The 26,970-nt window shown below is 43.9% G+C and overlaps 1 protein-coding gene across 1 annotated transcript; it reads left to right on the top strand.

Annotated features, from left to right (window-relative positions):
* LOC138372618 (coagulation factor V-like) lies at positions 1-25,616 on the top strand. The gene is made up of 5 exons (XM_069338108.1): positions 1-54; positions 183-1,918; positions 2,350-2,538; positions 24,320-24,514; positions 25,502-25,616. The coding sequence occupies exons 1-5, from the start codon at positions 1-3 to the stop codon at positions 25,614-25,616; spliced, it is 2,289 nt and encodes a 762-aa protein (XP_069194209.1).
* Positions 25,617-26,970: the final 1,354 nt, after the last annotated feature.

The following is a 26,970-nucleotide window of genomic DNA, read 5'->3' as shown; positions in this document are numbered from 1 at the left end:
ATGGAAGCTCAATTGTTTTTAAAATTTGGTGTGGCATTCCATGCTGTCAATAAGGTATGATATCATAATGACTATTCATAACCATCGCTTGTTTATCTCTGTCTCTCTCTCACTCTGAGTCTCTATCTCCCTCTCCCAGACTTGAGGTGTAGTTGCCGTTTACTGGTTTTCGAAGTTGTCAGGTGGAGGACGATGGCTTTGTGGTGGTACCTGTTGAGCGTTTGGCGGGCACCTTCTCCCTCCAGAGTGTGGAGGGTACCATCTCCCTCCAGAGAGTGGAGGGTACCATCTCCCTCCAGAGTGTGGAGGGCACCTTCTCCCACCAGAGTGTGGAGGGCACCTTCTCCCACCAGAGTGTGGAGGGCACCTTCTCCCACCAGAGTGTGGAGGGCACCTTCTCCCTCCAGAGTGTGGAGGTCACCTTCTCCCTCCAGAGTGTGGAGGGCACCTTCTCCCACCAGAGTGTGGAGGGCACCTTCTCCCTCCAGAGTGTGGAGGGCACCTTCTCCCTCCAGAGTGTGGAGGGCACCTTCTCCCACCAGAGTGTGGAGGGCACCTTCTCCCTCCAGAGTGTGGAGGTCACCTTCTCCCTCCAGAGTGTGGAGGGCACCTTCTCCCACCAGAGTGTGGAGGGCACCTTCTCCCTCCAGAGTGTGGAGGGCACCTTCTCCCTCCAGAGTGTGGAGGGCACCTTCTCCCTCCAGAGTGTGGAGGTCACCTTCTCCCTCCAGAGTGTGGAGGGCACCTTCTCCCTCCAGAGTGTGGAGGTCACCTTCTCCCACCAGAGTGTGGAGGGCACCTTCTCCCTCCAGAGTGTGGAGGGCACCTTCTCCCACCACAGTGTGGAGGGCACCTTCTCCCTCCAGAGTGTGGAGGGCACCTTCTCCCTCCAGAGTGTGGAGGGCACCTTCTCCCTCCAGAGTGTGGAGGGCACCATCTCCCCCCAGAGTGTGGAGGGCACCTTCTCCCCCCAGAGTGTGGAGGGTACCTTCTCCCCCCAGAGTGTGGAGGGCACCTTCTCCCCCCAGAGTGTGGAGGGCACCTTCTCCCTCCAGAGTGTGGAGGGCACCTTCTCCCACCAGAGTGTGGAGGGCACCTTCTCCCTCCAGAGTGTGGAGGGCACCTTCTCCCTCCAGAGTGTGGAGGGCACCTTCTCCCCCCAGAGTGTGGAGGGCACCTTCTCCCCCCAGAGTGTGGAGGGCACCTTCTCCCCCCAGAGTGTGGAGGTCACCTTCTCCCTCCAGAGTGTGGAGGGCACCTTCTCCCACCAGAGTGTGGAGGGCACCTTCTCCCTCCAGAGTGTGGAGAGCACCTTCTCCCTCCAGAGTGTGGAGGGCACCTTCTCCCACCAGAGTGTGGAGGGCACCTTCTCCCTCCAGAGTGTGGAGGTTACCTTCTCCCTCCAGAGTGTGGAGGGCACCTTCTCCCACCAGAGTGTGGAGGGCACCTTCTCCCTCCAGAGTGTGGAGGGCACCTTCTCCCTCCAGAGTGTGGAGGGCACCTTCTCCCTCCAGAGTGTGGAGGTCACCTTCTCCCTCCAGAGTGTGGAGGGCACCTTCTCCCTCCAGAGTGTGGAGGTCACCTTCTCCCACCAGAGTGTGGAGGGCACCTTCTCCCTCCAGAGTGTGGAGGGCACCTTCTCCCACCAGAGTGTGGAGGGCACCTTCTCCCTCCAGAGTGTGGAGGGCACCTTCTCCCTCCAGAGTGTGGAGGGCACCTTCTCCCTCCAGAGTGTGGAGGGCACCTTCTCCCTCCAGAGTGTGGAGGGCACCATCTCCCCCCAGAGTGTGGAGGGCACCTTCTCCCCCCAGAGTGTGGAGGGCACCTTCTCCCCCCAGAGTGTGGAGGGCACCTTCTCCCCCCAGAGTGTGGAGGGCACCTTCTCCCCCCAGAGTGTGGAGGGCACCTTCTCCCCCCAGTGTGGAGGGGGGCACCTTCTCCCCCCAGAGTGTGGAGGGCACCTTCTCCCCCCAGAGAGTGGAGGGCACCTTCTCCCTCCAGAGTGTGGAGGGCACCTTCTCCCCCCAGAGTGTGGAGGGCACCTTCTCCCCCCAGAGAGTGGAGGGCACCTTCTCCCTCCAGAGTGTGGAGGGCACCTTCTCCCCCCAGAGTGTGGAGGGCACCTTCTTCCCCAGAGTGTGGAGGGCACCTTCTCCCCCCAGAGTGTGGAGGGTACCATCTCCCTCCAGAGTGTGGAGGGCACCTTCTCCCCTCAGAGTGTGGAGGGCACCTTCTCCCCCCAGAGTGTGGAGGGCACCTTCTCCCCCCAGTGTGGAGGGCACCTTCTCCCCCCAGAGTGTGGAGGGCACCTTCTCCCCCCAGAGTGTGGAGGGCACCTTCTCCCCCCAGTGTGGAGGGCACCTTCTCCCCCCAGAGTGTGGAGGGCACCTTCTCCGCCCAGAGTGTGGAGGGCACCTTCTCCCCCCAGAGTGTGGAGGGCACCTTCTCCCTCCAGAGTGTGGAGGGCACCTTCTCCCCCCAGAGTGTGGAGGGCACCTTCTCCCCCCAGAGTGTGGAGGGCACCTTACTTTACCATGAGTAAGGTATCTAGTAGCTCCATAACACACCTGGGAATGATCTTCAACACTGTACTCTAGTGGTGTCCTTGAGCCCGTGAGGTGGTGGCACATGCCGGGTGCCACCAAGCAGTAGTGAAGGTAATGATGTATCGTGACGTAGTGGTAATGAAAGAGTGACTCTCGTATTACTTGACGGTACTTGGATAGATCCATAATTCTTTTTATATTTTGGACCAATTTAACTAAGCATAATCTGTTGCCGATTAGATGTACTGCTGCTATTATTTGTTTTTCCCTGTACCGTTTTTCCCTGTTTTTTTCCCTGTACCTGTTTTTCCCTTTTTTTTTTTACCTCAAGATTGTACCTGTGTGCTCATTGTATTCAAATATGCTCCCGTACACTCTAATGTTCTCATACTGTCTCCTGTGCTTTCACATGCACCTCTACGCTATCGTGTAATTTCCATAGTAATACATGATAATACTCTTTGCACCTTCACTTCTGATTTCTCATATATATATATATATGGATGCTCTCATGAAGCAAAAAGAAAACCCCAACTTGAAGACGACTTGCGATACAGCGTCTTAATACTCAAGTAGTAGGAGATAAAACTCAAAAACTGTGAAAATTCCTACACATGTTGTTGTGCCTGAAAGTTGGAGAGAAGTTTGCGTATGTGAAACATCACATTATTTGACGATACATCTGCATATATGTCCCAAAAGTAATACTCGGATTTTCGGTAAAGGTTTGCAATATTAAAAGCCTATGATTTTTAATATGACATACTTTGCAAGCAATTACAGTGAAGTCATGCCTTGAGCCCTAGATGTAATTACCTAGTTATGCTCGCATGGTCGAGAATTACCACATATTCCTGTGTTCCGATTTTTTACTTATTTTTTTCAGTTTAATTCAGTTACATTTCTTACAATATTTACTCTTAAAGTCGTGTATAGACTTAGATACAATCACTCTTTGTCTTCCACCCCATATTATGTCGCCCACCCCCCATATATGTGTCGTCCACCCCATATTGTGTCGTCCACCCCATATTGTGTCGTCCACCCCATATTGTGTCGTCCACCCCCATATTGTGTCGTCCACCCCCATATTGTGTCGTCCACCCCCATATTGTGTCGTCCACCCCATATTGTGTCGTCCACCCCATATTGTGTCGTCCACTCCCATATTGTGTCGTCCACCCCATATTGTGTCGTCCACCCCATATTGTGTCGTCCACCCCATATTGTGTCGTCCACCCCATATTGTGTCGTCCACCCCCATATTGTGTCGTCCACCCCCATATTGTGTCGTCCACCCCATATTGTGTCGTCCACCCCATATTGTGTCGTCCACCCCATATTGTGTCGTCCACCCCATATTGTGTCGTCCACCCCATATTGTGTCGTCCACCCCATATTGTGTCGTCCACCCCATATTGTGTCGTCCACCCCCATATTGTGTCGTCCACCCCCATATTGTATCGTCCACCCCCATATTGTGTCGTCCACCCCATACTGTGTCGTCCACCCCCATATTGTATCGTCCACCCCATATTGTATCGTCCACCCCCATATTGTGTCGTCCACCCCCATATTGTGTCGTCCACCCCCATATTGTGTCGTCCACCCAATATTGTGTCGTCCACCCCATATTGTATCGTCCACCCCATATTGTATCGTCCACCCCATACTGTGTCGTCCACCCCTATATTGTGTCGTCCACCCCCATATTGTGTCGTTCACCCCATATTGTGTCGTCCACCCCCATAGTGTGTCGTCCACCCCATATTGTATCGTCCACCCCATATTGTATCGTCCACCCCATATTGTGTCGTCCACCCAATATTGTGTCGTCCACCCCCATACTGTGTCGTCCACCCCATACTGTGTCGTCCACCCCATATTGTATCGTCCACCCCCATATTGTGTCGTCCACCCCCATATTGTGTCGTCCACCCAATATTGTGTCGTCCACCCAATATTGTGTCGTCCACCCCATATTGTGTCGTCCACCCCATATTGTGTCGTCCACCCAATATTGTGTCGTCCACCCAATATTGTGTCGTCCACCCAATATTGTGTCGTCCACCCAATATTGTGTCGTCCACCCCATATTGTGTCGTCCACCCAATATTGTGTCGTCCTCCCCATATTGTGTCGTCCACCCAATATTGTGTCGTCCACCCCATATTGTGTCGTCCACCCAATATTGTGTCGTCCACCCCATATTGTATCGTCCACCCCCATATTGTGTCGTCCACCCCCATATTGTGTCGTCCACCCCCATATTGTGTCGTCCACCCAATATTGTGTCGTCCACCCCATATTGTGTCGTCCACCCCATATTGTATCGTCCACCCCCATATTGTGTCGTCCACCCAATATTGTGTCGTCCACCCCATATTGTATCGTCCACCCCATATTGTATCGTCCACCCCCATATTGTGTCGTCCACCCAATATTGTGTCGTCCACCCAATATTGTGTCGTCCACCCCATATTGTATCGTCCACCCCATATTGTATCGTCCACCCAATATTGTGTCGTCCACCCCCATATTGTGTCGTCCACCCAATATTGTGTCGTCCACCCCATATTGTATCGTCCACCCCATATTGTATCGTCCATCCCCATATTGTGTCGTCCACCCAATATTGTGTCGTCCACCCCATATTGTGTCGTCCACCCGATATTGTGTCGTCCACCCCCATATTGTGTCGTCCACCTCATATTGTATCGTCCACCCCATATTGTGTCGTCCACCCCATATTGTGTCTTCGACCCCCATATTGTGTCGTCCACCCAATATTGTGTCGTCCACCCCATATTGTATCGTCCACCCCATATTGTATCGTCCACCCCATATTGTGTCGTCCACCCCCATATTGTGTCGTCCACCCCCATATTGTGTCGTCCACCCCATATTGTGTCGTCCACCCCATATTGTGTCGTCCACCGCATATTGTGTCGTCCACCCCATATTGTGTCGTCCACCCCCATATTGTGTTGTGGGACATTTGGGGCTTGACTCTAATTATTTAAATATTAATATAGTAAATTCAATTACGAAGGACCACCCACTTTTATAGTAAAGAGGGAAACTGAGAAAATGTGATCATTAGAACATTCTAGATGAACCAGTAACTATGGATAAAATACTAGAGAATATGATCATTGAAATAATTAATGGGCTGTATAATTAAATGAATCAAAGCCTCAAACACCTACATTGGGGGGGTATTACTGGAACTCAGTAAGTCCAGGAACTAGCGTGGTTCGTTCACTAATCCAATGTATAATAATCTAATCCTATAAATACTTATGAAATCATTATCGTTATCATTAAGGGGAACATAGATTATGAATATGTATAATAATAATTATAATAGACACATGTTAATCCAATGAACAGAGTTCTGCATGTAAAAGAGTACAGATAATAAATTCGAGGAATACAAAAGGAATCTTAGCTTAATGACGATTCCTTAGAAGTTAGTCACGACGCCTTCTCTGATTCTCCTGGACTCGTCATGGAACACTGGGAGTTGATTAACATGGGAAATGACAGCTCGGAGAATTCTTCACACACGCTGCAAAAACAATTGTTTCCAGTAGCAACAGATTAAACTACTGGCTTTCTATGTTCAATAAATGGATATTAATAAAAGGAGGAAGATAATGACCTGTGATTTTTAGTTGTTATACGTCGTCACAAGCTACCCAGCTATAAACCCACCCCCGATCTGATGCATCAAACAAGGATAAAGTACTTAGCTAATATGGGCACTGTGTAAGTTAAGGCTTGCCGAAGGTCGCGTCCTAGGCTCTAGACTTGTCTTATCCTAGATACTGACGCGCTCCACTGGCCGGTCACATGGAGTTACATAGAACCAAATTTAACAGGTTCCGTAAATGACACTGACACCAAGTGAAGGTATTGTCTGCAAGGTTCTTCACACCTCACAGTGGCGACTTTCTTCTGGAGATTTGATAGCGTTTACCCTGGTGGCTGGGTAATGGCGTCTCCTCGTGAGCACCACGTGAACACGCCTACTCGTGAGCGTTTCAAAACGTGGACTGGCGTCTTCCTCCGCGTCCCGCGTTTATTAACCAAATTATTTATTATGGATATTATCATTTCTCGCGGTTGTGCTTAAAATGCTCGTGTTAGGACGGGTTTATTATTTGGAAGAGTCAGATATTATTATTTGCCAGTTCTATGATAGTAAACGAACAATGGAGAAGAATTAATGTCTCTCCAGGGCATTCACTCGTGACGTTAATTTTATTACTAGATAACAGCTATAACTATAAACGCTCTATTTGGCCTTAGTTGGAGATCAGTTTATCTGTAATTAATTATCACACAGAACACCGTTGTTTATGGAGAATCAAATTCAATTCTCAGGCACATTGGATATAAATGTGTTTATTACAATGGAATCTGACGCAATACTGGCGTCGGGTGACGTAAGAATTCTAGCCTTACTGTACAGAGGTAATTATTAGTACATGTGAATTCTACGTTGGGTTAATTTTACTCACTACAATGATTAGTAGAATTAGTAATAATTAATGAGAATACAACAGTGTTGTATTAAGTGTTGGAAATTTCCAACATAACTCCGGGGGGAGGATTCTAGGGTCGTAGTATAATGTGGAGTACTGACACCTATCCCGAAGTTGAGATTAATATTAGTATATTAGTATGTTAGTATGTTAGTACACACATAACGAATGTCCCGTATTTGTTAAGGACTTGCAAGAAACTTAAGTCTTGCTAATTTCATGTCAAATGAAACATGTTATTATGAATTACCTAAAGCTAATAATTAAGAAAGTTTACAATAACTCTGAGATTGGTGTCGCTATGACATGTAATGTGTATGTTACAATTCTCTAGTCTGTAAACTTTCAGTTACTCTAGATAAATAATGTTATTTATAGCCTACACATTAATTAAAGATTTCCATCACACAATTCAAACAACAGAGAATCTACTGTGATGAGAATGTCTTGGGTCATAGTGACTTGTAATGGTTTGTTACTTGACACCACACCACAGTATCATCATGGTTGCTTAAATTGGATGTAAAGTTATTTGCTCTTAGTTAAGAACTATAATAGGCTTGTAGTTTCCCTTAGTGGAAACATGTATTAAATATTGAAACATTAAATGATTAAGTTATCGGTAATCAGTAACACTCTAAAGCTCACAATAAACTCAACAACTAGGGTCGCAGTGACGTGTAATGGTGTATTACGTAGCTGCTGAATCGTAGGCAAACTCAGAATAAGTTCCTAGGAACTGATAACACTATTGTATAATTATACAGTAAAGTATTATTTGTCATTTAAGATCAAGGAGACTATGACACTACAGTAAGGTCACTGTCTAGGGTCGCTGTGACTTGTAACTATTGAGTTACTAGACAATAACATCACGCAGCATCATGATCACCCCAAAATCAAATGAGGAAATTGAATTTAAGGTGCACTGCCGTGCAGTAGTCATTCTGACTGATGGTACAACTAATTTGCTATCTAAAATAATAGAAAAGTAGAGAACTGAAAAGTTTATTCATTAAAATCAAGGAAAATTCTGAGTCGACAGTGAGATTAGTAGCCTAGTCATTCTGACTTATGAGCTAATTGAATGGCAGCTCATAGGCTTGACACTGTAAACTTGTTAATACGAAATCAACCTTTACATGAAATTGAGTTTATTAAATCAGTCTCTATAAGTATAGTCAACTGTAATTAATGTTGAGTACAGATTAGGCTAGTACTCAGTTGACACTACTAAAGTCCCTAAACCTACCTAAATAAATGGTTTAAATTTCTAACCTAACTAAGTAAGGGACTAAGCCAATTGTGAGCAAAAATGTACTCGAATTAACATTGTGAGCTGTATTGAGCTCATTAACAGGTCGAGCTATATTGAACTCGTGAACATGGTGAGCTGTATTAAGCTCGTCAACAGTGTTAACAGGGTGAGCTGCAGTGAGCTCGTTAACAGAGTTAACAGGGTGAGTTATATGAACTCGTCAACAGTGTTGACAGGGTGAGCTGCAGTGAGCTCGTTAACAGTGTTAACAGGGTGAGTTATATTGAACTCGTCAACAGTGTTGACAGGGTGAGCTGCAGTGAGCTCGTTAACAAGGTTAACAGGGTGAGTTATATTGAACTCGTCAACAGTGTTGACAGGGTGAGCTGCAGTGAGCTCGTTAACAAGGTTAACAGGGTGAGTTATATTGAACTCGTCAACAGTGTTGACAGGGTGAGCTGCAGTGAGCTCGTTAACAAGGTTAACAGGGTGAGTTATATTGAACTCGTCAACAGTGTTGACAGGGTGAGCTGCAGTGAGCTCGTTAACAGTGTTAACAGGGTGAGCTACAGTGAGCTCGAATTAACGAGGTGGAGTATTGCATCATTCAATTATCATGACGAGCAGTGCTCGTGGCATGGGGAACATTAAAGCGTTCAATTGTCATGGCGAGCAATATTGAGCTCGTATGCGCATGGGGAACAAGCACTCATATTATTACGTTAATTCTAAGGTGAGCTATATTAAGCTCATGAAGCATGTTAATTAACAATGCTGATATTTAACGATAATGCATTAAACAAAGAGAAACCTAAGATTGCTGGAAATTAAATTACTGCTACGATCAATCCTATTCAAGATAATTTGTAACATTTTCCCAACCTAAACGTTTCACGGGTTATTAGTTCTCTGTAAATTCACTTACGTATTGGTAAGTTTGCAAGTTTGTTCGTGCTGCGCTCCTACACTAATTAAGCAGAAACGAAAGAAAAACAACTCAAACAAATTGATGCAAGTATTTATCACTAACTCTTAGTGCAGAAAACATGGTATTAAGAAGGTTTTCTTGGCAAACCTTTAAGTGCAAGTATAGTGGACCAGTGGTCCTAGTGAATTTATAATTACAGAAGTTGCTTGATGACTTCATAGTATTACTAAATTCAGGAAATGCCAGTGGCATTGAGTGCTAGATTCTCTACCCTAACATTATTAATTACCTAGGGAGTACTAGATTCTCTAGCCCAACATTACAATTTACCTAGGAAGACTGAGTGTGGTCAATTACTACTTGTCGAAAATAATTCTAGGTCTGCAGTGAATTCAATGGCTTGGTCGCTGTGACTTGTACTTGTTTGAGTACGGACCATTGGTTTTCACTGAGAGCTATGAAACATCTCGGCGAGTATCAATTGCACTACATTCAATCTGAGTTTATTACTCAGTTGTGTTTCTCCTTTTAGCTTGCTGCTGGAGAATTGATTTACTGCTGACTAATTTATTATTGTTGGCAGGCTTAGGCTTGTTCACATTCAGAACTTTACCAGTAAGTAAGTAGCCACCTGCAGATTGGAGCATATTCATTCCCAATCGTTTAACATGTCCAGTTATGAACTGGTAATAGTAGTCGGCTCCTACTAGTACATCTACATTGTTAAGGCGGTCAGACGTTAACTTGTTGTCAGCCAAATTAATTTCACGTTCCTGCAGGAAATGGGCTGTGTACCCCAGACCCTTAATATTTAAGTCTAAAGGTATTTGATCAACAACAATGGCTTGGACAGCCTTGGCATGACTACCTAGTCGTACAAGCGGTTGAGCTACTGAGTATTCATGGGTTCCTCGATTTATCATGAACCCTGACAAGTTTAATTTTACCTGTCCTATTGGTTGCAAATTAAGTGCCTCTGCTGCCCGTTGAGTAATGAAAGTTCTCTGGGAACCTTGATCAAATAGTCCACGCGTGGTGATCTTGGCTCCTCTGTTCTTCACTTGAAGTTGGGCAGTAGGCAAAGCAGCATCCACTTGAGATGCTTGTGAGGTTACGCTGTACACATCTCGCACCTTGCAGCACTGTATTGGTGTAGATTCTCTACCTCCTATTCTAGGATTGACATAATTTGTCCTAACTAATTTGCACAGTGCAGCATGATGCTTGCCCCTTCTACACCTATTGCAGGTGTTCAGTGGGGTTTCACAGCTATTAACATTATGTGATTTGAGACACCTAGTACATTTGTGTAACTGTTTGAGTCGTCTGACTCTTGTGTCTCTATTAGGGTAATTAGTACATTTGTACAGAGAATGTTTTTGATTGCAAAACAAGCACATTCCCCATCCTACAGCTCGTTTAGGGGTTACCGGTTTAGGTAAAACAGTACTTGCAGGTTGGGATGGTTTTGCTGCTTGCATTTGCTTGTTATTTATTCTCTTGTGAGTACTTGGTGTACTCTGGGGAACCATTAATAGGCTCTTGGGAGTGCTCTTTGGACTATTAGGTCTCTTAGGAGCACCTGTGGAGTTATTAGGAGTGCTCTTTGGACTATTAGGTCTCTTAGGAGCACCTGTGGGGCTCTTAGGCCTTACTGATGAATCAGTGTTTGACTGATTCTTATTACATTGATTATTAGCACCTTTGTTACCTAGTGACAGTGTCACTTTAGGAGTTTCAGGTAAGGAAACTGATGTAGGTACAGTTTTGGTGCATTCAGATTTAGCATTAATTGCCTGGTCTGCTGTATGATTGCTCATATTGCGCAAACCTGTAAATATATCCTGCATTGACAGGTTATTACCATTCTGGTATACATATAATTTATTAAGTGTGTCACCAGACAATTTTCTTTGGATGATAATTTTAGTCATCCACTCAGTAGTTGGGTGATCCACCTCTTTACTGAAGGAGTTTATCAGTGACTCAAGCTGGAAACTAAAGGCTTGTAAAGAGTCAACTGATTGTTCTGGTGAAGATAAATTTAATAATTGGTGCACAAGGTTTATAATAGTCTTCTCATTGTTAGCACTTACTTTAGAAGGCTGTTGTGAGCAATTGTGACCATTACTTGTGTTGTTTAAGGCTTCTTGCTTAGCCTCAGTCTTGATTACAGTTTCGACTGCTGCTGCAGCATTAGCTTTATCATTTTCTGGTTCAGATTCACTGATTATTGCAGCTTCACTTGTTTCATCTGCAGCTTCACTTGTTTCTCTGGGTTCTTGTGACAAACTAGTTAATTCAGTAGCCTCATGCATTGAACTTATAGAATCCAGGGAACATTGAGAAGAGTGGTCTGAAAATTGGTCAGACTCTGTAAACAAATCATCACATGAAGCTGTATTAGATGAGAGGTTAGAAAATGACGGTTGAACTTCAGTTGTGGATCCTGTGTAGTGATCAGTATTGATTAGAGGATTCTCCTCGTCTTGAGGTAGTTCAGGTATTTCATCTGAACTGAGTGTTGACTCAGGTGTAGGTCTCTTAATGATCTGTTCAATCCACTCGGGAATATCTTGTCTCGCAAGCACCTCCTTATATCGGTCTAACCTGGTTTGAACGTAATGTTCATAGTTATCAAGATCAGATTCTGTCAGACGAAAGTGGTCTGAGACAGTATGACCGACCTGGAGTAAATTCCTGTGAGACTCGATTACAGTCTTTATAGTGTCATAATTTCGGCTAGCGTTCTTTATGGAACTTGCTAGTCTGTAGACGTCACCTGGGTCAGTTTCTACACAGAGATGACATCTGATAAGCAGTTCTCCTAGGCGAATTTGAAGAGTTCTCAAGAATCTTGCATTCCTTTCTAGAGGATTCATTCTTGCGGTAAATTGAGCCTGATAGGGCTTATGTAGCTATTTGTATAGCTATGGTGTCTGCTCCTTGATGTAGAGCAGGTATAATTATTGACAGCCTGGTATTTTCTTGAGACTGGTTGTAATTTACCTCATTTAGAGGTTAGCTACCTACCTAATAATAAGCAACTAAGATTTGAGTGGTACCTTGGTCTCACTACAGGTGTTCCTCAGCTTAGCTCTTCTAAATCAGCCTCGGATGGGTAGTGGACTTACAGTAACACTCAAAGACATACATAGAAATATGCAATAAAATATAATTACACAATAAATGGTTAATCCCACCCTTGATAGGGTCAGCACAAAAATGAATAATATATATGCCACTAACTAGCTCAAGCCTAGTCGTGAGAATTTCTACTTAAGAAATTACAACTATATTTAGTCTATGCTTGTGCCAAATTCAACACAATCACAGCCTAAATTGCTACCTAATAAAGGTTGGCAAAGATTATATTGTGGTGCAATAATGTGCAAATAATTGTGCTGTGTTTTTGTTTTTTTTGGATTTTATAGTTTATATACACTTGTATAATTATGTGTATAAGAAATTAAATGAACATAAGAGAATTAATTGTATTTGGCAAGTATTCTACTGCCGTAAATATTATCTAACTCCTGAATGTACTCCTAATGGTGGAATAAAATATTATCAGGGTTAGTAATGATTAACTAGTATGAGATCAGTAATTTATATTAGTATACTGGATCCCTAAATGTTAATGATCCACTGACTTGAGTGAATCAGTAACTATAACATGGATTCAGGCTATAATGGACAGTCTGCTGACAGCCATATATTGAAACATTTGTATAGCCTAAATGGTTAACACATAATTGGTGTTAGTGATTAATATACAGGTTATGAGCTGTTGCTCCTGGTGACCTAAAGATTCTTACTTCAGTGTGAAGTATAGGCCTAAATGTTGTGGGCAATAAACTGTCCCACGAGTGCTACCTTATACATAAGGTATAAGTAGCAATGAATTGGTGTGACTTAGGCTAACCTATGTGTTACGTTGTTAGTAGACACAATTAATTAAAAGGGTTAGTCTTGATTACATCACACAAGGATTAGTTATTATTAATTAGTATTTGTAATTATAATTTATGTTTATCCGGTTCGAAGAGGACCATAATGTGGGACATTTGGGGCTTGACTCTTAATTATTTAAATATTAATATAGTAAATTCAATTACGAAGGACCACCCACTTTTATAGTAAAGAGGGAAACTGAGAAAATGTGATCATTAGAACATTCTAGATGAACCAGTAACTATGGATAAAATACTAGAGAATATGATCATTGAAATAATTAATGGGCTGTATAATTAAATGAATCAAAGCCTCAAACACCTACATTGGGGGGGTATTACTGGAACTCAGTACGTCCAGGAACTAGCGTGGTTCGTTCACTAATCCAATGTATAATAATCTAATCCTATAAATACTTATGAAATCATTATCGTTATCATTAAGGGGAACATAGATTATGAATATGTATAATAATAATTATAATAGACACATGTTAATCCAATGAACAGAGTTCTGCATGTAAAAGAGTACAGATAATAAATTCGAGGAATACAAAAGGAATCTTAGCTTAATGACGATTCCTTAGAAGTTAGTCACGACGCCTTCTCTGATTCTCCTGGACTCGTCATGGAACACTGGGAGTTGATTAACATGGGAAATGACAGCTCGGAGAATTCTTCATACACGCTGCAAAAACAATTGTTTCCAATAGCAACAGATTAAACTACTGGATTTCTATGTTCAATAAATGGATATTAATAAAAGGAGGAAGATAATGACCTGTGATTTTTAGTTGTTATACGTCGTCACGACAAGCTACCCAGCTATAAACCCACCCCCGATCTGATGCATCAAACAAGGATAAGGTACTTAGCTAATATGGGCACTGTGTAAGTTAAGGCTTGCCGAAGGTCGCGTCCTAGGCTCTAGACTTGTCTTATCCTAGATACTGACGCGCTCCACTGGCCGGTCACATGGAGTTACCTGGTTGATACCTGGTTAATGGGGTTCTGGGAGTTCGTCTACTCCCCAAGCCCGGCCCGAGGCCAGGCTCGACTTGTGAGAGTTTGGTCCACCAGGCTGTTGCTTGGAGCGGCCCGCAGGCCCACATACCCACCACAGCCCGGTTGGTCCGGCACTCCTTGGAGGAATAAATCTAGTTTCCTCTTGAAAATGTCCACGGTTGTTCCGGCAATATTTCTTATGCTTGCTGGGAGGACGTTGAACAACCGCGGACCTCTGATGTTTATACAGTGTTCTCTGATTGTGCCTATGGCACCTCTGCTCTTCATTGGTTCTATTCTACATTTTCTTCCATGTCGTTCACTCCAGTACGTTGTTATTTTACTGTGTAGATTTGGTACTTGGCTTGGAGTTACATAGAACCAAATTTAACAGGTTCCGTAAATGACACTGACACCAAGCGAAGGTATTGTCTGCAAGGTTCTTCACACCTCACAGTGGCGACTTTCTTCTGGAGATTTGATAGCGTTTACCCTGGTGGCTGGGTAATGGCGTCTCCTCGTGAGCACCACGTGAACACGCCTACTCGTGAGCGTTTCAAAACGTGGACTGGCGTCTTCCTCCGCCCCGCTCCGCGTCCCGCGTTTATTAACCAAATTATTTATTATGGATATTATAATTTCTCGCGGTTGTGCTTGAAATGCTCGGGTTAGGACGGGTTTATTATTTGGAAGAGTCAAATATTATTATTTGCCAGTTCTATGATAGTAAACGAACAATAGAGAAGAATTAATGTCTCTCCAGGGCATTCACTCGTGACGTTAATTTTATTACTAGACAACAGCTATAACTATAAACGCTCTATTTGGCCTTAGTTGGAGATCAGTTTATCTGTAATTAATTATCACACAGAACACCGTTGTTTATGGAGAATCAAATTCAATTCTCAGGCACATTGGATATAAATGTGTTTATTACAATGGAATCTGACGCAATACTGGCGTCGGGTGACGTAAGAATTCTAGCCTTACTGTACAGAGGTAATTATTAGTACATGTGAATTCTACGTTGGGTTAATTTTACTCACTACAATGATTAGTAGAATTAGTAATAATTAATGAGAATACAACAGTGTTGTATTAAGTGTTGGAAATTTCCAACATGTGTCGGCCTCCTCATATTGTGTCGTCCACCCCATATTGTGTCGACCACTCAATATTGTGTCGGCCACCCCATTTTGTGTCGGCCACCCAATATTGTGTCGGCCACTCAATATTGTGTCGGCCACCCAATATTGTGTCGGCCACCCAATATTGTGTCGGCCACCCCCATATTGTGTCGTCCATCCAATATTGTGTCGTCCATCCAATATTGTGTCGTCCATCCAATATTGTGTTGGCCACCCAATATTGCGTCGTCCACCCCATATTGTGTCGTCCACCTCACTGTGTCGGCGACTCCATATTGTGTCGTCCACCCCATATTGTGTCGTCCACCCCATATTGTGTCGTCCACCCCATATTGTGTCGTCCACCCCATATTGTGTCGTCCACCCCATATTGTGTCGTCCACCCCATACTGGACGATGCAACTGCGGCCTAGTTGATAAGTGATATCCTAGTGATAAGTTTAATTATGATGACCTTCCTATCTGCATTCAGACTGAGCCTAGCATCATTATAGGTGATTATAACGCTAGGCATAGAAATATTGGTAATTCGCAGTTCAGTAATCGTAACGGCAACCAACTGTTGTCACTATTAGGTAGCCACGATGATGCACAGATTGTGGGTGACCTTGCACCGACGCATATCTATGGAGGTATTCTTGATCTATGTCTCGGTTTCAACGTCTCTCACACCTTGTGTGCCTCGTCAATACTGCCAGATATGGCGTCTGATCATCTGGCCGGTTGATCAATGCTGGCTGGCTGATCAATGCTTACAGTGGCCGGTTTAGCCACTGTAAGCATTGGAAGCTCTATCCTCCCCGGCGGAATGTTCAAGCGGAAGAGGCTGGCTGTGCCCATCGATCAACGAGACAATTTTATTGCTCATGTGTCAGAATGGTACAGTTCATCTGAGCCTTCATCAGTTGAAGATTTTAACAATGAGCTCACAGGTACTATCGAGCAGTTTATAGGATCACTTGATCCATCGTCCAGGCCACGTAGCCCAAATTACACTGGTCATAGCACTTATGCTTATTATAAAATAAACTAAAACGCACTGCCAGAAGAATTGGACTAGCTTATAGAAGGACCCGCACTGCTGAAATGCTTAAGCTCTTTCAAACGGCTCTGGTTGAGGCCAGGGAACGTATGGTGGAGCTGAGGCAGACAGACTGGGAAACTTTTGTCAGTGGTCTCAACTCTCACACGCCACTAAGTCGGGCATGGAAGGATATCAACAAGATCAAAGGGAAATATGCTGCAGACATCGCGCACCCTAATCCTCTGCACAGAGCAAATGAGCTTGTTGATGCTTGGGCCACGACTTCCAGCTTTGACAGTCTTCCTCTACCCACACAGAATGAATTAAATAATAAATATGCTGATAGAGCAAGGCTCCTTGACTTCATGCTTCATCAAGAGGATGACTGTGACATGCTTTTTACTGAATACGAACTAGACTCTGCTCTACATAAAGGCAAAGCTACGTCACCCCGGGGAGGATGGAGTTACTTACGCCATACTGTGTATGCTTCTGCTAGTTCCAGGGAATCCCTTGCTTGAATTGTATAATATGAGCTATGTAACTGAGGAGCTATAAAAGTCATAGACCAACAGTGTTATTATTCCCATTCCTAAACCAAACCAGCAGAGTGCTTTTCGCCCAATCTCCCTCACTAGTTGTCTCGGTAAGTGTCTTGAGAGGATGGTTCTCAACCGTCTCCTTTACAGAATTAGTAACATGTTGTCTCCCCAGATATATGGCTTTACTCATGGAAAGAGTGTACATCACTGTAATACCACATTCCTCACCCTGCATACTGATAGGTCATAAACCACTTTCCTAGATCTTAAGTCAGCCTTTGACATTGCTAACCCACACGTCATTCTGAGCGAACTTGCTAAAATGAATGTTGGAGGATGGCTACTATGGTGGATAAAAGGCTATCTATCCAACAGGAAGTCATCTGTACTGTTCCAAGGGCATAGGAGTGTAACGAGAGATTTTGAACTTGGCACTCCACAGGAAGGTGTCCTCAGTCCTACTCTGTAGTTGTATAGTTTGGGAGTTTGTGTGTCAATGCACTTTTAAAGTAAATGCACTTTAATGCTTTTAAACTCAGTAACTAGGAAACCCAGCGAACACATCATTAGCTATGCGGATAATATACTGATCCACACCAATGGGTATACCAACACCCAAAATGTTCTGAACTCTGTATTGCACATATGTCAGGAACTAGGCTTGGTCATCTCAGTAGAGAAAACAAAGATCCTGAACCGACGCCCACCAAGACGAGGTGGGGCCTTTCGCAAAATGCAGTTGCATGATGGCTCTCTGCTCGACTATATAACCAGATACAAATACCTTGGTCTTGAAGTTCCACTGTACCACAATGTTGTAGCCAGACTGGGTCGCCAATATAGAGAGAGGCTCCGTGCTCTCAAGGCTGTGGCAGGATACCATCCAAGCTATGGTGCAAATGTGAGAATTGTCAAAATGATGTATCTCTCATATATATTAGGTCTCTGATTATGCTGCACCCATGCTTGCTCTAGTGCCTGAGAGAATGCTTGGAGGGCTGGAAAAGATGCAAAACGAAGCCATGTGGATAATCCTTGGATGCCCCCGTTCAACTAAATTACTAAACATAAGGAAGGAACCGAATATTTCATGTGTAAGTGATCGTATCACTGAAATTAATGCTTTAATTGGTATCAAGATGCTTAGGATAACCCCCCCCCAAACCCCTGCACTGAAGCTCTCCAAGCCTTCTTCCTTGAAGGTCAGCATCCCTCCAAATGGATTACCGAAACTGCCAATGTGCTCAGAATGTATAACTTTCATCACCCCTACCAAGAGAGACAAGAACAGCACTTTCCTGCCCCATGGGAGATCACTCCTTTCCAAATTACTGTCCCCCCCTCCCTTTCCCACCCAAGAAGCTGATTAAAGCACAAGCATTGCTTCGACAAGAAGCAAAGTACAATGCCATAAGCCAAATTGATGCTTTTGTCAGAGAGCGCTCCCTTTCCCAGATTATTTACACTGATGGATCCTTGCATCAATCCTATGGTGCAGCTGGAAGTGCAGTTGTTGTGACAGGGAGAGATGGTACCTTCTCCCATGAGTGTGGAGCGCGTCTAAGTAACTGGGCCTCCACTCTTCAAACAGAATTGGTTGGCATAATCCTTGCACTCGAGCGCGTATATGAATCCAAAGTTGACACGCTAATTGTAAGTGACTCCTTGTCATCCTTAGCTGCCCTCAGCTCCCCAAGGCATAACTGTGACGTGCTTATCTCTGAAGCTAGACACAGATATAGTGAAATAATCAATGATGGAGTCAGAGTTTGTCTCCTGTGGATTCCTTCCCATATTGGTCTCCAAATGCATGATAGAACTGATGAGTTGGCCAAGACTTTTGCTCGTAAAGAGGGAATTGATTACAAACTTCGACTGCCTTTGAGCAGCCTGAGGGCAGCAATATCCCAGGAACATCAACTAAATTTCGGAGACTTAAGGCAAAGTGAAATTCACACCAGTTACTCCATCTATCATCATTCTATTATGCAGGAAGAACCGTACGTCTATGGGTCATCCAACAATGTTAGCAGACTTCTAGATGTTACCACTGCTAGGCTTAGGCTCGGCTACAAGTACCTCCGGGAGTTTGTAACATCTGCTGATGTAGATTTGACTAAATGTAAACTCTGTCAGCAGAACTATTCGCATACTTAGCGTCATTATATAATGGAATGTGAAAAAATCGCGGAATTTAGAGACAACATCATCAATAGTGTCCAAGAAATGTGTAAGTACTTCATTCATAATGATGTGCTGCCCGAAATCTTAGCGAAGTATCCAAAATTTGCTTACTGTAGGTAATGCATACATATGACTGTAAAGCTGCCGCCCAGTTGGGTGGGTGTGGAGCAAGACTAGTAACTGTGTGACTCATCATAGATGGAAAGTGCCTTGTATAGTGACTGTTATCAGCCTCTTGTTGATCACTTGACACAAAAGATTAGTGATGTGTGAATTTGTGTGGGTGATTAAACATGTATGTGTATGTGTAACGGCTACTATGGGTCGCAACCAGGTTCTTTGCTGGAGGAACCAAAGTACTAGTATCCGACCCCAAGTCGGTAGTGGCTTTCAAGGAGTGAGCTTGGTAATGCAAGTAAAACACAAGGGGGGGGGGGGAGTTGAAAGGAATACGACACTTCATCAATTATCAGTATATTCACATACTAGCTGTACCCGGCCACGCGTTGCTGTGGCTCAGCAACCTTTCCCCTGTCTCCCAGTCCTCCCCACCATTCCGCCTTTATCGTCCCCTCGTTCTCCCAACCAGTCCCAACTCCCCCGTCCCCTCGTCCTCCCTGCCACTTTCTCCTTCCCCCATCTCCGACTCCACCGTACCCTCGCCCTCCTAACCATTCTCCACTCCACCATCTCCTCGTCCTCTCCACCATCCCCTACTCCCCCGTCCCCTCGTTCTCCCTATCATTCCCCCCCTCCCCTATTCCCTCGTCCTCTGCACCATCCCCCACTCTCCTGTCCCCTTGTCCTTCCCACCATTGTCCATTCCCCTGTCCTCTCGTCCCCACCAACCCCAACTAACCCGTCCCCTCGTTTTCTCCACCATTACCCCCTCCCCTGTCCCTACGTCCTCAGTACTATCCCCCACTCTCATCCCCTCGTCCTCCTCACCATTCCCAACTCCCTCGTCCGATGCATTCCCATATGATCTGATGTTCCCATCAGAAAATTGAGAACATCAAATGATCTGATGTGCCCATCACTGAAATATAAGGAAAACAATTAAAAATGCAATGAAAAAATAAAAAATAAAAAAAATAAACTACACATGAAATGAACGGTATGGTAAACAACAAAACTCAATTCCATCGTAACGTCACACAAAATAATTAAATCAAAATGAAAATAATTCGAAATCTATGAAAACTCAATTTATTAATGAAATTGGAAACGTTGAAATAGAATCGTAACATATTTAGTATTGCGTGAGTTGCTCTTACGTGTAACTGATAGCTCAGTTTTAAAAAAAATGCATATTTTTACCTTTCACAGGTGTGTGGCATCTATACTTATACTCACAAAATAAATGGCATGGTAAACAATACAGCTCAATTCCAATGCAATGTCACACAAAATAATTAAATCAAAATTAAAATAAATCGAAATCTATGAGAATTCAATTTATCAATGCAATCGGAAACAATGAAATGAAATCGTAATATATTTAGCATAGTGTGGATGGCTCTTACGTGCAACAGATGGCGCTGTTTTTCAAAAGAAGTATTTTTTTTACCTGACACAGGTGTGGCATCTATACTTATACACACGAAATGAACGGTATGGTAAACAACAAAGCTCAATTCCAACATAATGTTATCTTGAGGATATCTTGAGATAATTTCGGGGCTTTAGTGTCCCCGCGGCCTGGTCCTCGACCAGGCCTCCACCCCCAGGAAGCAGCCCGTGACAGCTGACTAACACCCAGGTACCTATTTTACTGCTAGGTAACAGGGGCATAGGGTGAAAGAAACTCTGCCCATTGTTTCTCGCCAGTGCCTGGGATCGAACCCAGGACCACAGGATCACAAGTCCAGTGTGCTGTCCGCTCGGCCGACCTACTCCCTTAACCAAAGGGAGCCGGTTATTATGTCACACCAAATAATTCAATACAAATTAAAATAAATCGAGATCTATGAAAATTAAATTCATCAATGCAATCGGAAGCATTGAAACGGAATTCGTAACATATTTAGTATTGCAAGAGTAGTACGTGCAACAGATGGCGCTGTTTTTGAGAAAAAACATGTTTTATCTGTTACAGGCGTGACTTCTATATAATAGGTATATTAAAGCGCGTACATATTTAAATGGAACGTTGTGTCAGAATTTCAAAGCAATCGGTGAAGAACTTTTGGAGATTACAGCATGTGTTGCTCTTACGTCCAACAGATCGCGCTGTTTTTCAAAAAAACATGTTTTTTCCTGTCATAGGTGAGGCATGTATTTAGTAGGTATGTAAAAATTAAGTATGAAATAGTCCGTAAGTATAAAATTAAGTCCGTAAGTGGTATGAAGTACCACTTACGGACTCTGACATAAACATACAATTCCTCCCACAATAGATGGGCTGATTTTCTAGGCGCCACCTCACCAGAGGTCAGCAATAGCGACTCTTCGGGCTGACCATGGCAGGAATCTAGCGTCTCTAGCAGGTATCATCTAGTGTCTCAAGCAGGGGAGTCGGTCGGCCGAGCGGACAGCACGCTGGACTTGCGATCCTGTGGTCCTGGGTTCGATCCCAGGCGCCGGCGAGAAACAATGGGCAGAGTTTCTTTCACCCTATGCCCCTGTTACCTAGCAGTAAAATAGGTACCTGGGTGTTAGTCAGCTGTCACGGGGCTGCTTCCTGGGGGTGCAGGTCTGGTCGAGGACCGGGCCGCGGGGACACTAAAAAAGCCCCGAAATCATCTCAAGATAACATCAAGATAACTATCATACTGCCAACACCAGATGGCGTAGTCCATTTAGTGGGGGTTAAGGGAGCAGACTCACAGATGGCATTGACGTCGCTGCTCCATGCTCCGACGATGGAGTCGGGTTCGTAACAGTATGTATATATGTATACGTATATATATATATGTACATGTATGTATGAAAATCTGTAAATGTAACATTAATAATTGTGTAACTAGCGTCAAAAGATTGTTATTTGCTTAGCTAAACGAACTAGAGGGTTCTGTTCCTGAACAGATTATGTGCCTCTGTAATCCTTTACACCACCGCCCACGGGATGGGTATGGGGTGCATAATACAGAAAAAATTGAATTGTGTCGTCCACCCCATATTGTGTCGTCCACCCCATATTGTGTCGTCCACCCCCTATTGTGTCGTCCACCCTATATTGTGTCGTCCACCCCATATTGTGTTGTCCACCCCATATTGTGTCGTCCACCCTATATTGTGTCGTCCACCCCATATTGTGTCGTCCACCCCATATTGTGTCGTCCACCCCATATTGTGTCGTCCACCCTATATTGTGTCGTCCACCCTATATTGTGTCGTCCACCCCATATTGTGTCGTCCACCCCATATTGTGTCGTCCACCCTATATTAGACGACGCAACTGGGCCTAGTTGCGCTCCACAAAGCTTTGCTGGTCCGCTGCTTCCGGGCAGTCCGCCAAGTCCAGTCTTCGCCTGCGTAAATAGACTCGCCGTAGTTCACCAAGGGCCTCTAAGCTTCGTCTCACTGGTTTTGCCCGCCAGTCGAAGAGGTTTATCGGGTGTGGCAGCCGCTGTTGCCTGCAAGCAGGTAATAGGAGCCACAGGTGAGAGTTGGTGACAGGTGGGGGACCACAGCACACAAACCACCCCAAAAGTGTGACTGTTCCCTGTCAGAGGTACTACCCCTCATTGACATCCCACCTCTCACTCACCTCTCGCTGACACCCCCACACACCCCACCTCTCTTTCAGACCCCCACACACCCCACCTCTCACTCAGCTCTCTCTCTACCTCAAGCCCATCATCACCCAGCAAAAATCTGCTACTAGGACTCCTCGGTTTAGAACAAACTCTGCTTTCAGGCAACACACAGCTCCCCTGTTTAAATTCCTAAACATTCTAAACATAAATTCACTCCATACATTCTCTTGTGTCAATTACATTTATAAAACCCTTCTTTTAAGTGTAAACCCTGTTCTGAATCTCTTCATGGACAGATGTATAGAATACAGACTCACCACACCAGAAATAAATATTTCTTTAATATCCCCAGAGTCAAACTTAACTGTGTAAACACTGTTTGCAAATAAAGGGACCTAGTCTGTAGAACTCACTCCCTTATGAATTAAAAAGCTGTCCAACTTTTGCCGCATTGAAAAATAAAACCAAAAAGTACCTAATTTCATCTTCATAGTTTCCTACCTAGTGCTTTACCTCGCACTGTATCTAGTGCTACCCAATCCCCCAATACTTGTACCTAAGCCATATTACTTTACCATTGTAATCTTAGATATCATCTGATATCATGGTTGTTATGTTGAGTGCATATTTATTGCATTATTCCTTGAAACGATCCTCAAATTGTGATTCAGTGAACCAATGTATAACCTTGAAATTTTATCCTAATGTCCCTAGTAATCCTTGTTCATTACAGTGTATTGTTATTATTGTGTAATATTCTAATCTTTGTTTTTGTATCCAAATTTCTTACAATGTACCTGTAAACATTTATAGTCAATTTTACTGTAATTACTCTACTTAACATTATCTGTACCTGTACCTGTAAAGTAAAGCTGTAAAGTACCTGTAAACATTTTTTGTCCATTTTACTGTAAATTATCTACTTAAAATTATCTGTTAGTTTAAGGGCTTGCCCGAAATGCTATGCGTACTTGCCCGAAACTTGTGCTTCCCTTGGTGTCCGCACAGCCTACCAGATTGTTCTACCAGCCTTCCTTGCCTCCTCCCATGCACCGCACGCCTCGTAAGAGGTCATATGTGATGCATATCCTACCTGATCCCCTGAGTGATTCAGCAGGAATATTCGATCCTGCATTCACTGAATATTCAAATAAGTGGGATGCCCAGCACCCATCATAGATCCAACAAAAAATCATAAGCAGTCCAGGTGGGACCACTCACTAGTGGAAAAACGAGCTCATGCCATGTTCAGCGCCGCAACATCAGATAAGGAGAAAGCCCGCCTCAGAATAGTGCGCGCCCCCCATGCAGGAGACTTCCTCCTGGCAGTACTTATGTCAACAATGGGCACACATCTAGATCCAGAATCCTTTCGTGTAGCAGTGGCCCTCCGCCTTGGTGCCCTAATTCACACTGAATATAAGTGCATTTACAACTGGGTGGAAGCAGACCAATATTGACTGCATGGGTTGCACTGCAGAAAATTCAAGGGCTGGCATGCAAGACACAACGAGGTGAATGACTTCATCAAGAGGAGCCTTGTCTCGGTTCAGTGCCCAGCGGAGAGAGAACCTCGCATCCTAGGAGGCCAAAACCCGGATGACCCAGCACTTCGCCCAGATGGCATCACCATATACTCACGGAAGAGAAGCAGACAGCTGATGTGGGACTACACGTGAGTATCCACCCTGGCTGACACCTACATACGCTTCGGTGCTGATCAAGCAGGTGGGGCGGCCAACCACAGGGGAAACAGCAAAATCAATCAGGTATAAACGACTGGAAGGTCAATACACCTTTGTTCCCATAGCGTCTGAGACGCATGGTTCCTGGGGTAGGAGCGCCTTGGGATTCCTCAATGAATTGGGTTCCAGGCTCATTGACATCACCAGAGACCCAAGGGCTGCCAGTTTCCCTGTTTCAGCGCCTTAGTGTGGCGATCCAGAGGGGAAATGCTTGCTGCGTCCTCGGTTCCTGTCCGGAAGCGGAGGAGCTCCAAGAGATCCATAACCTATAAACCCATTGTTATAACTGATGTAAATCTGGTAACCTTTAAATATCTAATAAAGCACAACAATAAACAAAAGGAAGGGGGTGGTAGGAGAAAAGCACATAGAAACTGTATTGGAGGGGACCTAAATATTCCCCCTAAAGCGTTGTGTGTGATTTCCTCCGAGGCTAAGGTCCCCTTCGTCCAGCCAGAAGTGGTACCCCTTTCTATATGAACAATTACTCTCTGCAAATATGGCTCTTAAAATATAACTATATATTATGTTAAACGTATAATATGAGGCGAGAATCAAGTTAAATATTATTGAACGAATTTTCCCCTGAGTAATGTATACAAGCTTCCTGAGGCAGCCTACGACTGAACAACCAACTACATCGGACTATTTAATCTACACAATGAGCTTATTCATGCTCGTGCCACCTCTTGGGTGGCTTAATCTTCATCAATCAATCACAACCAACGATGCTGTAGTAAATTGTTCATCACCGACAACCGCAGTAAACTGCTATACTCGACACAGGGTATACTCGACTCAGCAGTAAGCACTTCTGCTGAGCACAGACGTCTGCTGCTGCAGTAAACTGCTCTGCTCGACGTAGGATACTTATATTATATTTTGTTTTCATTATAGTTTGGTGCAATAAATTGCAGTACTCAACACAAGCTACTGAAGTATACTAATACACTCCACACAGGCTACTACTGCAAACTGGTTGGCTCAACACATTCTAAAGCTGTAAACTATTCTACTCCACAAAGTCCATAGTTGTAAACTGCTACACTCAACATAGGCTACGTCTGTAAGCTGATCTACTCGACGTGTTATATATTTTAACTGCTGGACTCGACACACACACATACTGTAAACAGGTCTTCCCTACCTCGGTTTCTGATTTAAACTGCATTACCCGACACAGACTAGCCTACTAGACACAGGCCAAATAATCTCCTCGATATAGGCTAATGCTGTATACTGCTCTACTTGACACTTGTAAACAACACACGCTGACAAACTGTTGTCACCTGCAGTACAACAAAGTCTGTGGCCGTAAACTGTAAAATTCGTCAGTGACAAGCTCTATAACCTGCTATAAGCAGCTCAAAACTGCTGTACTCGGTTTAGGCTGCTTCTATAAACAGCTATACTCGATTTCGTTCATTAACTTTAACTGCTCGACTCGACACAGATAGCTCTATTATCATATCAGTAGACTGCTCTATTCAACACAGTGTACTGATGTAATCCGAATACTTGACGTTAACATTCAAGTTTATCATATAATGAATAGTGTGCATTCAACTGCGTATTTTAGTGCGCGCATTCTAATATTCATCAAACTTTAAACTATATAGCACAATTCAAACTTAAAATCTTATATAATTGAGAATCAACATCAATTTTGTTTATTTTCTTTACTATAAGTATGTAAATGTGAATATTATTTCTAGTCAGTGAGCACGAAGAAGAATTTCTCAAGATTCAGAAGTGTGAGGGCGACTTATGAAGAACTGAATATTGTATAAAAGAAGGAAATTCCCTGCGTCAATATATTTTTCCAACGTTTCCAGCATGACTGTCAGAGGCGGGAAAATTGTCATGACTCGTCAAGCTCTTGGTTTTTACCTGTGGCTGAAACACTGTTGGAGCAGTTTATGGTATGTGTACTTCCTTGCTTGTGCCTGCAGGATCGAGCTATAGTTCTTGGAACCTGCTTTTCTAGCCGTTGGTTGTCTAATGCAATGACTCCTGACCTATTTCCCTATTATACCTGCTTTTGAAGTTTTAAATTGAGTTTGTCTCAATAACCTGTTCCTTCAGGCCATTCCATTCACTCACTAACCTTATGCTAAAAGAGACCTTTTTAAATATCTCTAGGACATACATGATTCTCAAGCTTACATCCGTGCCCCCTTCTTCTGATGGTATTCATTGTAAACATTTCCTCTTTTTTCATCTTTTCAATCATTCTAAGTATTTTATACGTCTATATTACGTCTCCCCTCTATCGCCTCCTTTCTAGTGTCGTCAGATTTAGTTCCTTCAGATTCTTTTTTTAAACACATCATCCCACGCAGCTTTGGAACGAGTCTCGTTGCAAACACCTGCAAATTTTCGAGCT

This window comes from Procambarus clarkii, chromosome 39, assembly GCF_040958095.1.
Source record: "Procambarus clarkii isolate CNS0578487 chromosome 39, FALCON_Pclarkii_2.0, whole genome shotgun sequence".
Lineage (NCBI taxonomy): Eukaryota > Metazoa > Arthropoda > Malacostraca > Decapoda > Cambaridae > Procambarus > Procambarus clarkii.
Note: the sequence above shows the minus strand (reverse complement) of the source record. Positions and strands in the feature narration are given on the sequence as shown.

Excerpts from the sequence above, each read along its gene's own strand:
- LOC138372618 (XM_069338108.1), top strand. The coding sequence starts at position 1 with ATGGAAGCTCAATTGTTTTTAAAATTTGGTGTGGCATTCCATGCTGTC. Across the intron at positions 55-182 it reads CATTCCATGCTGTCAATAAG|GTGGAGGACGATGGCTTTGT; the intron begins GTATGATATCAT and ends CGAAGTTGTCAG. Across the intron at positions 1,919-2,349 it reads GAGGGCACCTTCTCCCCCCA|TGTGGAGGGCACCTTCTCCC; the intron begins GTGTGGAGGGGG and ends TTCTCCCCCCAG.